Below are 15,456 nucleotides of genomic sequence, written 5' to 3'. Positions count from 1 at the left end.
GTCCCTAAGTACCAAAAAACTAACCCCGCCGTTTCCAACTTTCAAAAAGAAACCAAAAAATAACCCCCATCGTTCCCAGCTTTCCAAAAGTCACTCAAAAACCAACCCCGCCATTTCCAACTTTCAAAAAGATACCAAAAAACAACCCGCATCGTTTTGAACTTTCCAAAAGTCACCCAAGAACCAACCCCGCCGTTTCCAACATTCAGAAAGATATCTAAGTACTACCCCGCCCTGTTCAACTTTTAGAAACTGTCCCTAGGCACCCAAAAGTCACCAAAGTTCTTTCCAATACATAGTAAGTTGTCTCTATAGGCACCCAAAAACCACCTCCGTCACTTCCAACACGGAAAAAGTTATCCAAGAACCACTTCCACCCGGTTCAACTCTGAAAAATTGTCTCTAGGAAACCAAGAACCACCAAATCTCAGTCCTACTCATCCACAACCACCGTACCCAATTCTCCTAAATTCTCCTTAGGAACCCAAAAACCACCAACGCTCTGTAGAACACTCATAAAATGTCGTGGGTACCAAGAACTACAAACGCGGTGTTCAACCCTCGGAGATTGTTCCTAGGTACTTAAGAATCTCCAAAGCCATTTCCCACTTTCAACAATTCTCCCTAGGCACCTAAAAACCACCAAGGAAATTATCCTTAGATACCCTAGTTATGGGCCTTAAAATGTTGGTTCTCATAATGTTTGACCTTGCATTTTTGGTCCTGCCTTTTAAAACAATTTGAGGAAAAATGTTCAGATTCGATTTCATCCTTCCCTTCCATTGAAAACATTTTCCCTCGCACCAGGTTTCTAATCGCGAGTTTCCGACTCTCATGGTTCCGCTCTTTGGAGAAATAGAGTTTCCTCAGTTAAATGGAAAAGAGTAATGGTACTCTCGGTCTTTCAGACTGCAGCCCGGTTTCACTTGCAAACTAGGGTCTGTGACGGGATCGCGAACCAGTGAGTTTACTGACTTCCAAGCATTCAAGCCACTGTCTAGATCCACAGAGGAGGACTATAGAGAGGATAGTGAAATGCTTAATGTTTATGCCTGGCCATTCGTATAGTGCGCTCGTGTGGGAAACAGCGCTCTCAACATCCGCAGGACAATCGCTTCGCATCAGTAGAGTACCCACTTTCTACAATTCAAGAAAACATCAATCACCACAAAAACAATAGGAAACATTTCAGTCTATCATCTCTGGTAGGTGTCAGTGCTCATTATCATAAAGTCTCTGCAAATATGTAATAACTCAATGCACGAGTTCATCTCCTTGGATTTTTATTTCCTGATATCAAAAACATAAACAGTTTCAAAATTAATCATAAATAATTTTTAAAGTTTACGGCTTTTAACATTTTGGACAAGATTTAAACTGGTTTTTCCTGATCGTCAAAAGTTGTGGTCACCAGATCTCGCAAAAATTGATGTCGAAACCCTGATTGGTACAACTTCTAACCAAGTAGGTGAATTAATTAAAATAGCTAAAATAGTAGTTGAAAATAGTAGAAAAAGATTTAAATTTTTAATAAAAAATAGTTGACTTCATCCAAAACAGATGAATTTTCAAACAAGAAGATCAATTTTTTGTCAAAAAAGACGACTTTCAACAGATCAGTTACATTTTCTCCCAGGAAAGATTATTTCTAAAGAAAAAATACAATTGTAAATATTTCAATGAAATATTAATTTTTGAAAATTTCTGAGAACATTTAAACTTATTTTTTATAAAAAAAAAAAATTATTTTAAGAGAATATTTAAACAGATGTTTGAAAAATTCCAAAACTGTAAAAAAAAGGATCAGCAAGATTTTAGGCTTATTTTTTTATTTTTACATAATTAAAAAAAATGTTAGGAAAAATTCGAATCATTTAGAAAAATACTCAGGAGTTTTAGAAGTTTCACAAACATTCAGAAATAATATAAAATTTGAAAAGATAAAAAAATATATTAAAAGAAGTTAATTTCTTAAGATTTCGACGAAAAATTTCGATGCTTTTTAAAAAATTTGAAAGGTTTAAAGAAAATGAAAAAATTCTTCTTAAGAATCCTGAGAAAATTTTAAATCGTTTTTCGTTAAGATTAATTTCTTTTTTAATTTCAAAAGATTTCTAATAATTTCAGAAGATTTCTAAGAATATTTTTAAAAATCTAAAAGATTTTTTTAGCACTTTCTTTTAATTTTGAAAGGTTTTTCGAACATTTTAGTAAAAATTGTAATAATTTTAAAAGATACTTGAAATTCGTGCAAAATATTTCATAAATAATTTATTATTTGAAAAGATTTCAACAAAAATCTAGAAAAAAGTACATTCTTAAACATCTCAAAATAAACTTTCAAGCTTTTTAAGGATTTTTGACAGTTACAAGATAATAAAAAAACAACAATTTTTTCGGGTCAGTTTAAAAGATGTTTGTAAACTCATCTCATTTGCTAGAAATTAATTATTTTTTAGTTAAAAAATCACTTTTTTGCTCAAAGATTCGTTATTTTAGTAGAAAATTTATATTTTTTCGACCAAAGCAGATTAGATTTCAACTAAACAGTTGCATCTTTATTCAAAATAATTTTAAATTTATCTAAATTTCTTATTCGAAATCATTAAAAATCTATGCCGTTGAATTTTTTTTTAATATTCTTCTGTTAAAAATTATTCATGTATTATTTTAAAAAGTCCAAATATATCTTAAATTTACTTAATTCTTTATTTTTAATTGCATAATCTTGTAAAACTGGAAAATTTCACTATAAAACCTAATAGATTCTTTTTCGAAATTTTAAGAATTTATTTGAAATGTTTCCAAATAAAATTTTGAAAAGTTTGAAGGATTGTGAAACGTTTTAAGACAATTACAAATTTTCTGAACGTTCTTAGGAATATTCCAAATGGTTTGTTTCAAATAATTCTGAGAGGATATTATAAAATATTTCCAAAAATGTCCAGAATTAAAAAAAAAATCGGGAAGATTTTATAACAATTTTTGCAGTTCTGAAAGATTTTTCAAAATTTAGACAATAACACGGGTCAGTTAAAAATATTTTTAGGAACGTTATAAGTTTTTGAGAAGATTAAAAATATCTTAAAACTGAAAGACTTCGAAATTTCTCAAATATCTTTTCATTTCTTTGAAACGTTTACAAGTATTCAATATCTTTTAAACTGATACATATTTTTTTCTAAAATCTTGTAATATCAAATACAATTATTAAATTTCAGTTATAAAAATAAAAATCAATTATTGCTGAAAATTTTAAATTTTTGTTTGTATTGTAAATTGTTAGATTCAAATTTTGACATATTAAAATTTTCAAAGCATATCAAGAAATTTTTAAGATTTAAGATTCAATTTCTTTGAAATTCGCGAATGTTTTCAAATTAGCTGATATTTTTGTTATTTCTTTGGATTTCAAAAAGGCTTTTATTAGTTATAACGTTCTTAGAATTTCTTTCTTTTCATCATATCCGATTATTTATCAAAATGATACAACTCACTTTCTACGAGATCTATTATGCTTTCACTTAGACTGTTTCTTTATTTTATTCCTTTATCTACAGTCATCTCAGTTCAGGGAAATCGTACTTGCATTTGATTCATGTTGCGAAACCAAATGTGTTTGGGTTTTTGTGCAGAAATCGTCACGTAAATTAAATCCTTCGAAAGTTCCTGTCACTCACAAAACATAATCTGACACATGAAAAGTTACCCTTCTATCTAAAGAATAAAGAGGCTAAGAAACCTGCAGGGAATAAAAAAAATTAGTTTTAATTCGAGTTACTGCGTATCAAATTAGGCCGGGGCTACGCATACTGCAATTTCGCTACGAGGAGTAGGTACCATGAAATTTTTAATTATTAACTATTAACAATTAGTGTCACTCCTCTATAATCTTTAACCCCTCCCATATTCGTCTCCCTCAAGCATCTTTCTTCCCTTCCCCTTCTTCCCTTCTTTAACATCACTTCTTTTCTTGTTTCCTATTACTTATTTGCTTCTCTTTCGTTCTTTTCTCCTCTAGTCCTTCCACACAACACTTTTTACTAACTCTTCTCTTTCTTTGATCCAATCCCATCATATAATTTAATATACATTTTCTCATAAGTAACGCACGTTCTTGACACCTTCTTTCTTTCCTTCTCTACTATTTTCCTTAACTTATACTTATTTCTTTCTTTCCATATCACATCCACTATTTTCGCCGAGTTTCTGTATAACATTATTTTTCTTGACTTACCTCTTATCATCTCTTTTCTTTAGATTTACTGATGCACTTTGCTCTCCTTTTGCTCCTTACTTTCTTACTCTTCTCACTTCCTCTATTCCACTCCTTTCAATTGCTTCTCCTCTAACCTCAGACACTTTACCACTATAATTCTTCTTTTCTCTCTCTTTCCTTTCTATGCTTCTCTATACTTTCCTCAACCTTACCTTATCATCCCCACAAAATCCTAGTTTAAGATTCCTCCTTTCCAACCTACTTTTCAACTCTTTTTCCCTTTAATCTCACTATTATCGAAAGGTTACCCGAATGTTTATAATTCTTTACATCTAGTTTCTTTACCCTTATCTTATAGTCCACTATCCCAAAATAAATTACTGTTCCCTTTTCAGAATACTATACCAACTTATTTTTGTCTTTACATTCATGTCCTACATCCCTCCTCTCTCCTTCTCTCTTGCTATTTTCTTTTATCCTGCAGTATATTTCACTCCTATGATTATTCTTCCACTGGTTTTATCCTTTCCTTTTTTCATCTTGGCCCCTTGTAACTACCATCTGAATCCAACTGAAAATATACTTCTTATTCTTTTCTAATCCTTTTCTGGTAACCACGCTTCCGCTGGACCTCCTTCTTCTTCATATATATTCCATTTTGCCTCGCAATTTTCAATCTATTTCCAGAATTCGCTGTCTCTTCTAGTTCCTGCTACATTCCAAAGAATTATTTTAACCTCCTCTTTTTCTTGGGCTGTCCTGTATTTTCCATATTTTTATTCTTATTCCTACCGCTTTCTTATCTTTTAACCTCAATCTTATACTTTTTTTCCTTTCCTTAACTTTAAAAAATGCATACTCTTCACTACTTCTTCATATTTTTTTCTTAACCTGCTCTCACTACCTTTCCATTTTTCCTCTTTCCTAAACGATCTTTTCTATGTCAGATCATGATCAATATAGATTTTGCATAGCCCTGATTAACTTCCCTTTATTCTTTGCCTTCCTAAATTCTACAATTTTCCCCCCACTTCTAGGTTATTTTTAAAGAACAGCGCTATTTATCTTTCCTTTTCCCTATTATCCAGTTATGATGAAAAAGAGGACAAGAGAGGGTTTTTTATAAAGAGAGGATCGGAAACTGAGCCCAGTTTCATTTAACATATTAATCTCACATTTTTAGGAAAAAATTAAGAGAAAAGGATGTCCATGTGTTAATATGGGAAAGAAAGATAGACTAGATGAAGAAATATAGTGATAAAGGGTATAAGATTAGAGGGGGAGGAATTAAAAGAAGTGAAAGAAGTGATAAAAAGAAGAGACACGGAGGTATAGATAGGTGAAGTACCAAGTGTAGGAAAGGAAGGGGTAAGACGACAGAAAATGGCACTGGTAAATCTACAGAAGGGGAACATAAGAAGGAAGTGATGAGAAAAAAGGACGTTATATGGAAGCTCGAAGAGAATAGAGGATGGAATAAGAAAAAGAATGTTTAATAGTAGAAGAGGTCAAGATGCGAGGGGAGAGGTGGAATAATAGTCCTATAATAGTGACATTAGAGGGAGAGAAGAGTAATAACGATAAAAAGGAAGTAAAAAGAGCAGGATGAGAGGTTCGCAAAATAGCTTCAAACAGCTTAAGGAGAAGGTAAGTAATATAAAAATGGAAGAGGTAAATGTACATGAAGAGATGGAAACAATTAGAAGAGGAATAAAACTAGCATTATAGAGCACAATTAAAAAAGAAGTTAGTAAGGGAGGTTTTAAAAGTGTACAGGGTGAGGAATGTAAAGAAAATAAAAAAGAATTGAGAAAACTGAAAAGTAGTGGAGAAAAAAATGGAAGAAGAAAGGCCTATACTAAGATGTATGATAAAAAGTATAGGATGAAAGTGAATGTTTTGAAGAGGCGGACAACACTAGGACAGAATGAGAGGTCTGCAGGTAGTATATAGAGAAAAATAAGGCAAAAAGTAAAAAAATATATTGAGATAGTAGAAAGGAAAAAATATTGGATAGATTTGCTAGAAGTGGCCTCTACCTGGTCTGAAGGAGAAAAAGAGACGATGGAGAGGACGTATCAAGGGAAGAAACAATCCATGTTTTAGGAATAATTAAATGCTTGAATATAGAATAAATTGTAATAAAGTACATAGAGGAGAGGTGTTGTCGGAGTTACTGAATGAAGGGGTAGTGGTACCAGCAGTAAAAAAAGACAAATGAGAAGAGGAAGTTTGAGAAGAGCTAAGGAGGGGATATGTGAATGAAAAGACGAAACATGTGGGCATGTATGGTAAGAATGTAGGGGATAGTATTAGAAGAAGTAAGGGTTTTAGAGGAGGGAAGATTTAAATGTCAATTGTATGAAAATCGATTTAGCTATTTTAAATTTTATTTTCATTTTTAGGTATCAAAATGGATATCAGGGGTATTTTCCATATAATATGCGACCTTCTACTTGTCATGGGAATGGCTGTAGTAAACATAACGGAAGCAGTTGTTTTAAGAATTATTCCCAGGCGCTATCGCAGTAAAAGCGTGAAAGGAGAAGTGGCACTTATTACTGGAGGAGCTGGAGGAATTGGAAAAATAATTGCCGCCAAATTAGCCAATCTTGGTTGCAATGTAGTAATATGGGATATCAACAAAGTTGGTATGTAATTTATAACGAATAAAATGAAATAAAATAACATAAAACATCATTTATTAATACATAATTAACAATAAAAAATTGGATTAACTCACATAAGCTCAAAAACCAATTTTTTTTTTTTTAAGTTATCGTTCTAGTAATTATTAATTTATCGTTAATTCTCGGATTATTTGTAGAGAATTATTTTACGCAAGCATTCATCCGAGTAGAAATATGAAGAAGTGGAAAAAGGTGAAAGTTTATTTACTTGGAAGAAAATAATATTGTAAAGATAGGAAAATTATTGTGGAGCGAATAAAAAAACTTCACAGGATTTATTGAGAAAAAGCTGTATTTTATTCGTTTATTAAAGTTAGATACGTGAATTTTAAAAAATGTTCAAAAAAAATTATTTTTTATCTATGAGTTATTAGACACGCACTTGAAGAGTCATATTCCTTGGTAGAGAGTCGATAATGAATAAAATATAGTGTTAAGGAAATATGTAAATATTTAGACAAGATTCTGTAATAATTTACTTTCTCGAGTAACAAGTTGATTCTACATAATTCCTTACGCAAATATGTTTGCTTTTACGTATAAGGAAGTTTATTTTTACTAATGAGTACATGTGCCCAATTTTCATCGTTATGGAAACAAGACGAGCTAAAATAAAAAGTATCTGTACTTTGACTTTAAATATATTACTTTTTAACCAAATAGTTAAATTTTTCCACAAAAAAGATCAATTTTCGACCAAAAACATTAATACTGTACGAAAAAAGACGGATTTTCAACAAAATAATTAAATGTTAAGTTTAAGAAATTAATTTTCATAGAAATAGTTATATTGTTAACCACAAAGATGAATTTTCAACGAAAAGAATTAATTAATAACAAAGCAGTTCAACTTTTAACCAAAAAAGATTATTTCTAAACGAAAATCTTAATACGTAAAAAATTAAATTTTAACAACAAAAAAAAAATATTTAAGAAAACCTAAAGAAAGGCAATTTTTAACCAAATTTAACCAAAAATAATTTTTTCAACAAGAGAGTTCGTCTTTGAACCAATTAACCAACTTTTAAACATTATTTTTTTATTTCAACTACTAGCCAAAAACTTTTAAACAAATTTTCAATACAAAATTTATTTTTTAACTACATAATAAAAAAACCAAAAAAGATACTTATTTTAAATAAAAAATCTTTGAAATGGGGCAAAAAACAAATATACATCAAAATAGTTTAACCTTCAACCAACAAATCCTTAACCAAAAAGATGAATTTTGAATCAAAAAAATAATAAAGTTTAAAACAAATAGTAAAATTAAAAAAAAATCTCTACGAAATAAAAGAGTAGATTTTTCAACCAAAAAAGACGAATTTTCTGCAAAATAGTTTTATCATCGACCAAAAAGGACACATTTTCAACTAAAAAAATATTAAAAATTTTTTTTAATCAAAATGTTTAGATTTTCAAAAAAAGAAAGCAAATTTCGACTAACATCATAAATCTTCAAGGAAAGAATTAATATTTGAAGCAATTGTTCAAATTTCAATCGGGTAATTAAATTTTCAACCGAAAAAGATGAATTTTTAACGAAAAATATAATAGTTTATATTTAATCATGTTTAATAATATCAATAATATTTCTACAAAAACAGATTTCAATTTTAAAAACCAATCAGTTAATATCATCTAAAAAAGATGAATTTCCTACAAGATAGTTGAAGCCTCAATCGAAACAGATAATTCTCAATTAAAAAATTTCATTTTTAAGCAATGAAGATGAATTTTTAACAAGAGTTGAATATTTAAGCCAAAAAAAGCGACCTTCAATCCAAAAATATGAAATTTTAACAAGAAAGTTAAATTCCAGTCATCCAAAAAGACCAAATTTTCACTAAAAATAGAATAGCTAAATTTTCCGTTTAAAAATTTATTGTAAAAAAAGGACTTCACAGCCAACTAGTTGACAGTTTATTTTCAAACAAGAAACATGATTTTTCGATCCAAAAGGACAAATTCTCTAGAAAAAATCACTTTTTAACAAAATACTTTATTTTTTGAAAAATAATTAAATTTTCCACAAACTTCAACTTTGAACCAAATATTTGAATTTTCAACAACAAATGTCATTTTTAACAAAAAAATGTGTCTTTTCTACCGAAAAAGATGAATTTTCAATCTTATCAAACCGTCTTATTGGCTTTTATTGATTGAGTTTGCACCTAATTAGAAAAATGAGGAAAAGAGGGGAATAGGTTTCAAGACTGTAAAGCCAGAAATAAATACATAGGAATGTTTGTAATCTATAAAATAAAGAATACTAGTCTAGAGAATCATTGAAGTTCATTTTTAATAAATAAAATAATTTAAATAGAAAATTTTATAAATTTTAAAAAGCCCGCGTCCTGGTCAAAGCAAACATATTTCCGGACAAGTAAACATTACATGAAAAAAATGGATTTCACTCTAAAAGGAAATAATAAATGAGCCTCGTGAGTAGACTTGACGAAATGCGGTCATGTTGTGTAATCAAGTAATTCTGAAGTTTATTGCTTGTCAGCAAGAACGTCGTACAGTAATTTCCACGATAATGCAAATTTAAGAACCGTATGCTTATTACTTGAATAAACCGTTGAATGACAGTTTTCAATTTTCCCTCACTTTTACAAATGTTACCCACAAAACAATTTTCAAGTCAATCTAAAAAGAACGTGTAAAACATTTATTATCGTAGATAAATAATAATTTTTTAATCGCTATAATATTGCTAAAGTTTATTAGCAAAATTTTTAGAGAATTTGAAAATGTATTTGAATTTTCAACAAAATAATTAAATTTTAAACAAAATAGTTAACTTTTTAAACAAGTAAATTCAATTTCCAAACAAGAAAAATGACTTTTTTACCACAAAGAATGAATTTTAACTTATTCTTGTTTTGTGAAAAAAGCGAAATTTCAATTTAAAAAAAAAAAACGAATTTTTTATAAAAAAAGATGAGTTTTCAAACCCACACCAAGTAGTCAAAACAGTCCAAATTGAAATCAATTTAAATTTGTCTGAAATATTCTTGAACTAAATAGATTTCAATTTGCTCGAATTTTTATTAAATTAATTGTTTATTGTGCATGATCAAGATTATTGTGAGTAAACAAATTGTCGCAGTGAGGATCGCTTGATTGTAAATAATTAAATTTTTGAGTCAAATTATTTATTATTTTTAATAAAAATATACAATTCTAGGCATTGAACAAACAGTGGCGGAAATCAGACAAGGTGGCGGAAAATGTTGGGGCTATTATTGTGATATAAGTGACAGAAAATGCATTTACAGAAATGCAAAATCAGTCCAGGTTGATGTTGGCAATGTAAGTTTATCAAAAAATTTAAGAAATCCAGTTGGCAACGATGAACAATACAAAATTAAACAGTTTTTTATTTTAAATCTTTCAAAATTGAAAAATTCTGCATACAAAATTATAGGGATTGAATATTTTCGAACAATTTAAAAAATTTTAAATAATTTAAAAATAATAACGTTAATTATGAATCTATTAATTTAAAATTATTTTTTGATTCAAAATAGACTATAGAGTTTCAATTGGACGTGTACATTCGTTTAAGTAGTAGGGCTTTAGAATTGAAAAAGTTCAATTTCAAACGGTACAATTTGTAAATTGTTTGATTTTTAACAGATTAAGAATCGTTCTGTAAAATAAATTATTGATCAGTTTTTAATACTCAAAATACAGCTCAATGTAAAAAATTATTAAATAATTAATATTTTTAGTTGATCAACTTCAAATATTTCTCATCGAAAATTTTCAATTTCAAACGCCTTCAATTTGTAATTGTTTAAGTTGTCAAAACTGCATTTTAAAATTCTTTGAAATGAGAATTTGAGCTTAGATTCATATGATAAATTCATAAAATTGTAATCAATTCACAGACATTTTCAAGATTTGACCAAGATTCCAAAGATTAAAGATTATTTTAATGCTCTTAAAGTATTAAAGAAGATTTTATCAATTTTTCAAACATTTCAACGATTTTAAAAAGATTTTAAAAATTTCACAAATATTTCAAAGATTTCACGAAATTTTCAATGATTTTACAAAGATTTGAAAGATTTCACAAAAATTTCAATTATTTCACAAAGATTTTCAAAGTTTGCACTAAAATTTCAAAGATTTCAAGAAGACTTTAAAATGTTAAAGGTTTCAAAGATTTCGCGAAAATTTCAGAAAAGATTTCAAACTTTTTAAAATATTACAGAAGATTTCGCAAAGTTTTTAAAGATTTGACCAAACTTTCACAGACTTAACGAATTTCAAATATTTCTAACATGCATCAAAGATTTGACAAAAATTTAAATAATTTCACAAAGATTTTAAAAATTGCAAAGCTTTCGAATAGATTTCAAAGATTTTGCGAAAATTTTAATGATTTCACAAAATTTTCAAATATTTAAAACTCTTCCAAAGTTTTCAAAGTGTTATAGAAGATTTTGCGAAAATTTAAATGGTTTCACAAAGATTTCAGATGTTTAAAAATCTTTCAAAGTTTTTAAAGTATTATAGAAGTTTCAAAGATTCAAAAATATTTCAGGGTTTTCAAGGTGTTAATAGAGGATTTTACAAATTTTGTACAAATTTTAATGATTTCGCAAAAATGTTAAAGGTTCAAAATATTTTAAAGTTTTAAAAGTATTACAGAAGATTTAAAGATTTTGCAATTATTTAAAAGGTTTTACCAAGATTTAAAAATATTCTAATTGTCCAATTTCAAAAGATTTCAGAAATATTTTAAAGGTTTTATAAAGATTGCAAAGATTCCCTAAACATTAAAAAATATTTGATAATGATATCAATGATTTCTTTTTAATTATAAACGTTAAAAATTGAACCATTCACAGATTTCTGGCTAAAAAATATAAATCTACTTTATCATTTGCAATCCTCTGATTTACAGAATGAATCAGTAAATTTGTAAATGTTGAAATTATATAACTTTCGGCAATTTTAAGTTAGAAATATTCAGGTAATTTAAAATTGCTTTATCTTGAAAGTTTTATTTATAATTGCTCAGTTTAATTAAACAGTCAAATATAGTTAAATATTAACAAATTGTTATTTTTTTCTGATTAAAAGAATGTTTGAAAAACCTATTAATTTTAAATTATTTAAAAATAGTTTTTCATACTCGAACTATAATTACATTTTTTAAATCATTAATAAATTTATATTTAGAGTTGATTGGCTTAAAACGCATTTTAAAATTAATTAATTGAAGAATGTGTGTTTAAAAATGAAGACCTACATAAAGCTGTAAGAGGTAATGTTACAATTAAAAATCATTTTTTTCATGTTAGGTAACAATATTAATAAACAATGCTGGATACATTTATGGGGACACTTTATTGAAAATACCTGATGACGAAATTGAGAGGACATTCAATGTAAACATTTTATCACATTATTGGGTAAGTAATTTACTTATTATTAGGGCAGAGTGGTCCTAAGTCGTTACAATAGTTTTTATCGAAAACTGAGGATAAAAGTACTTAATGGCGCTTTAATGTCTTTGGTCAAGTAATAAGATTCTTTGACTAAAATTCTGTCGTTTGAAGCAGTTTGGAGTGATTTTTGGGGTCACAATGTAGCGCAAAGTGAAGAAGTCGATTTTTGATATTACTCAAAATAGTGGTCCTAAGTCGGTACCCCCCTGGTCCTGAGTCAGCACGTAATTTTTTCCGCTCAAATGTAACAAAAAAGTAGGTTATATACGTTTTAGGAGGAAATGGACAAATTTAAACTATTTACAATGAAAAAACACAGAAAATAAAAGAACACCTACCACAGAGCAGAAAAATGACATGCAGTCAAAACACAACCAAACTAAAAAATCCAACAAGAGACGAGTCACATGGAATCGAAACACAACAAAATAATATAACAGAGAAATAACAACAAGATAAGTGGGACGATGGTCGTGGGGGCTAAAGCGTAGGCTTTGGACCCACTCCTTCGGCTTGCGGGGTCGATTCCCGCCTCGCACTCTGGAAGAGTCTCGGTGGCCCCTGCGGTGAACATTAGCCTAGCAAGGGAGTTGTTCAGCTCCGGAGAGTCATGGGACCGGTACCTCTAGAGAAAAAAAGGTTTTCTCTAAGTACTTAAGGCTGTTGCTCTTGGTGGTTCGGAACCCACCTTAAACTGTAGGTCCCCCTTCCACCACCAAGTAAGTGTGTGGAGGGTGTGTAAAGGAATAGAGAAGGTGTAAGAAAAATGTAAACCCTTAGGGGACACATTAGAAGCTTCCACTCAAATAACAACAAGATCAGCAAAAAAGGTGCCGACTCAGGACCACTACGAATGTTTAAACCTCTTATGCTATAACGAAGACGAAACAAATCCAAATAAGGGTTTTCAAGTGAAAACTAAAGTGACAATTAACAGCGTAAATTATGTCCATGTCTATAAACCTATTATACGACCAAATAGTTAAGCCGATACACCCGCCATCTCTGAGAAACGCAAGGGTACCAGCTTAATCCATAGTGCCGACTCAGGACCACTCTCCCCTATTATATAATAATTTTTTTTTTTAATTTACCTGGCAAATAAAAGATAAACAAATTTGATTATTTTTTAAAAATAATTCTTTTTTAGACCACGAAGGCGTTCTTGAAAGATATGATAAAAGATAATCACGGCCATATTGTAACTGTCGCAAGTGTCGCAGGATTATTAGGGACATATAATTGTACTGATTACTCAGCTACTAAATTTGCAACTGTTGGTTTTCACGAAAGTCTATTTTCTGAGTTAAAGGTGTAGTAGATTTTAAATTGCAGTGATTAATATATAAATGTGTCCAGTAAATTTAATAATCATAATATTATATATTTTGTAGACTCATGGTTATGATGGAATACAAGGCCTTTTGGTATGTCCATATTTCATAAACACGGGAATGTTTCCAGGTGTCAAACCCAGGTAAAGAAAGTTTCATTAATAAAAGAATTTTCTATCGTGCCTCAAATCACAATATATGTAAATTAGTAATATCTGACGTGTTTACAGATTGATGAGTACATTAGAACCAGAGTATGTTGCTGAAGAAATTGTATCAGGAATTTTAACCAATCGTATGCTGATTATACTTCCTAGTAGCATAAGATGGCTCCTGCTACTAAAACAGTATGACTAAACATTTTTAAAGAAAATGATTCCCTTTATATTAATTTTTTATTTTAGTTTGATGCACAAAGAATATTCCCGCATTTTTCAACCGAAAAATATTTCCCCTAGATGCGCCAAAAAGCCTTGTCCAACCCCAAGTCAAACCCCTACAAACTTCCCGTAGATACCCACAAAACCATCTCCACCTTGTACAACTCCTAACATTGTTTCTAGGATCCGAGAGAGCAGTTCCACCTTTTCCAACCTACAAACTAATTAGCCTCGAGACACCAAAAAGCAGATTGTACATGTCTAGCCACCCAAATCGGTCATTAGAGACCCCAAAAACTTGTGCCGCCGTCTCAAACTCTAAAATTATCCCTAGAGTCCCCGAAAAAGCAGCTCCGCCTCGTTCAATCCTCTTAACTTGAAAATCGAGACCCCAAGAAGCAGTTTAAAAAAATGTTGACTGTAATACAAAAAGCAGTTTCGACTTGTGCAATCCGCAACAAATGATCCTCGAGACCGCAAAAAGCAGATTTACATTGTCCCATTATCCAAAGTTTTCCCTAGAGACCCCAAAAAGCAGCCTCTCCTCGCCTAATGACTTATCACTCAAAATTGTCCTTGGAGACCCAAAAAACCGATTTACCCCGTCCGATCACCAAAAATTATTTTCAGATACCTCAAAAAGTAGCCTCTCCTTTCCCATCCTGCAAACTGTCCCTAATTACACCAAACATCAGTTACGCATTAAAGAACCCACAAAAAAATGACATTCGTGACCCCAAAAAGCAGATTTATCTTGTCCAATTATTCAAAATTGTCCCTAGAAACCCCCAAAAAACCGTCCAGAATTGTGCAATCCATGAAGGGGTGCGTTCCAGGCTACCACCCGGGTGAAGTAAACAAGTGGGCGGAGTTTACTATGGTGAAGTGGAAGGAGAATGGTAGAATGAACGCTTTCGAGTGTGCGTCTGGTGTATGTTTGTTGAAAGATAGTTGAGGTTACGTTACACAAAAGTTTAAAAAATGCAAGAACAGGGTAAGAAGATTTTAATTGCTGCTTCAGTAATGAGGTCATTGTTATTACAAATAGTGATGTGTTCAATAATAGTGGAAGGGATCGGAATGCACCCGGGTGGTCCCCTGGAACCCACCCAAGTAGTATAAGGAGACCCCACTCCCATGCGGCCATTGAAAAATTTGGACGCGTAGATTCGGATTTAGTTAGTTTGCATCGCTTGCAGCGCTTCTCGCGGAAAAGCGTTGAAATACAAGTTTTGAAAATGGCGGCCTCCGCATAGTACGCCGGTTGTAAACAAACAACGTACATGCTTGTCATCGTTTTGTCGATTTTCTCGTGAAAGTAAATGGACTGTGATCAGTGGCGGGTCCAGGGGATGTGTTTAGGGG

General features: G+C 30.5%; 1 protein-coding gene across 2 annotated transcripts in view; it reads left to right on the top strand.

The window, feature by feature from the left end:
• Positions 1-931: 931 nt before the first annotated feature.
• Positions 932-15,456, top strand: part of LOC117174692 (estradiol 17-beta-dehydrogenase 11-like) — a 20,776-nt gene continuing 6,251 nt past the window's right edge. Inside the window, exons 1-8 of one of the 2 annotated variants that reach the window (XM_033363997.1) lie at positions 932-1,205; positions 1,344-1,464; positions 6,625-6,870; positions 10,103-10,227; positions 12,231-12,341; positions 13,528-13,689; positions 13,772-13,854; positions 13,942-14,058. In XM_033363997.1, coding sequence (XP_033219888.1) covers positions 6,633-6,870; positions 10,103-10,227; positions 12,231-12,341; positions 13,528-13,689; positions 13,772-13,854; positions 13,942-14,058 — 836 coding nt within the window. In that variant the 5' untranslated portion in view covers positions 932-1,205; positions 1,344-1,464; positions 6,625-6,632. The remainder of the gene's footprint in view (positions 1,206-1,343; positions 1,465-6,624; positions 6,871-10,102; positions 10,228-12,230; positions 12,342-13,527; positions 13,690-13,771; positions 13,855-13,941; positions 14,059-15,456) is intronic. The other variant, XM_033363995.1, reaches the window with a different exon arrangement.

Source organism: Belonocnema kinseyi, chromosome 6 (genome assembly GCF_010883055.1).
Source record: "Belonocnema kinseyi isolate 2016_QV_RU_SX_M_011 chromosome 6, B_treatae_v1, whole genome shotgun sequence".
Lineage (NCBI taxonomy): Eukaryota > Metazoa > Arthropoda > Insecta > Hymenoptera > Cynipidae > Belonocnema > Belonocnema kinseyi.
This window is presented reverse-complemented; position numbering and strand designations above follow the sequence as displayed.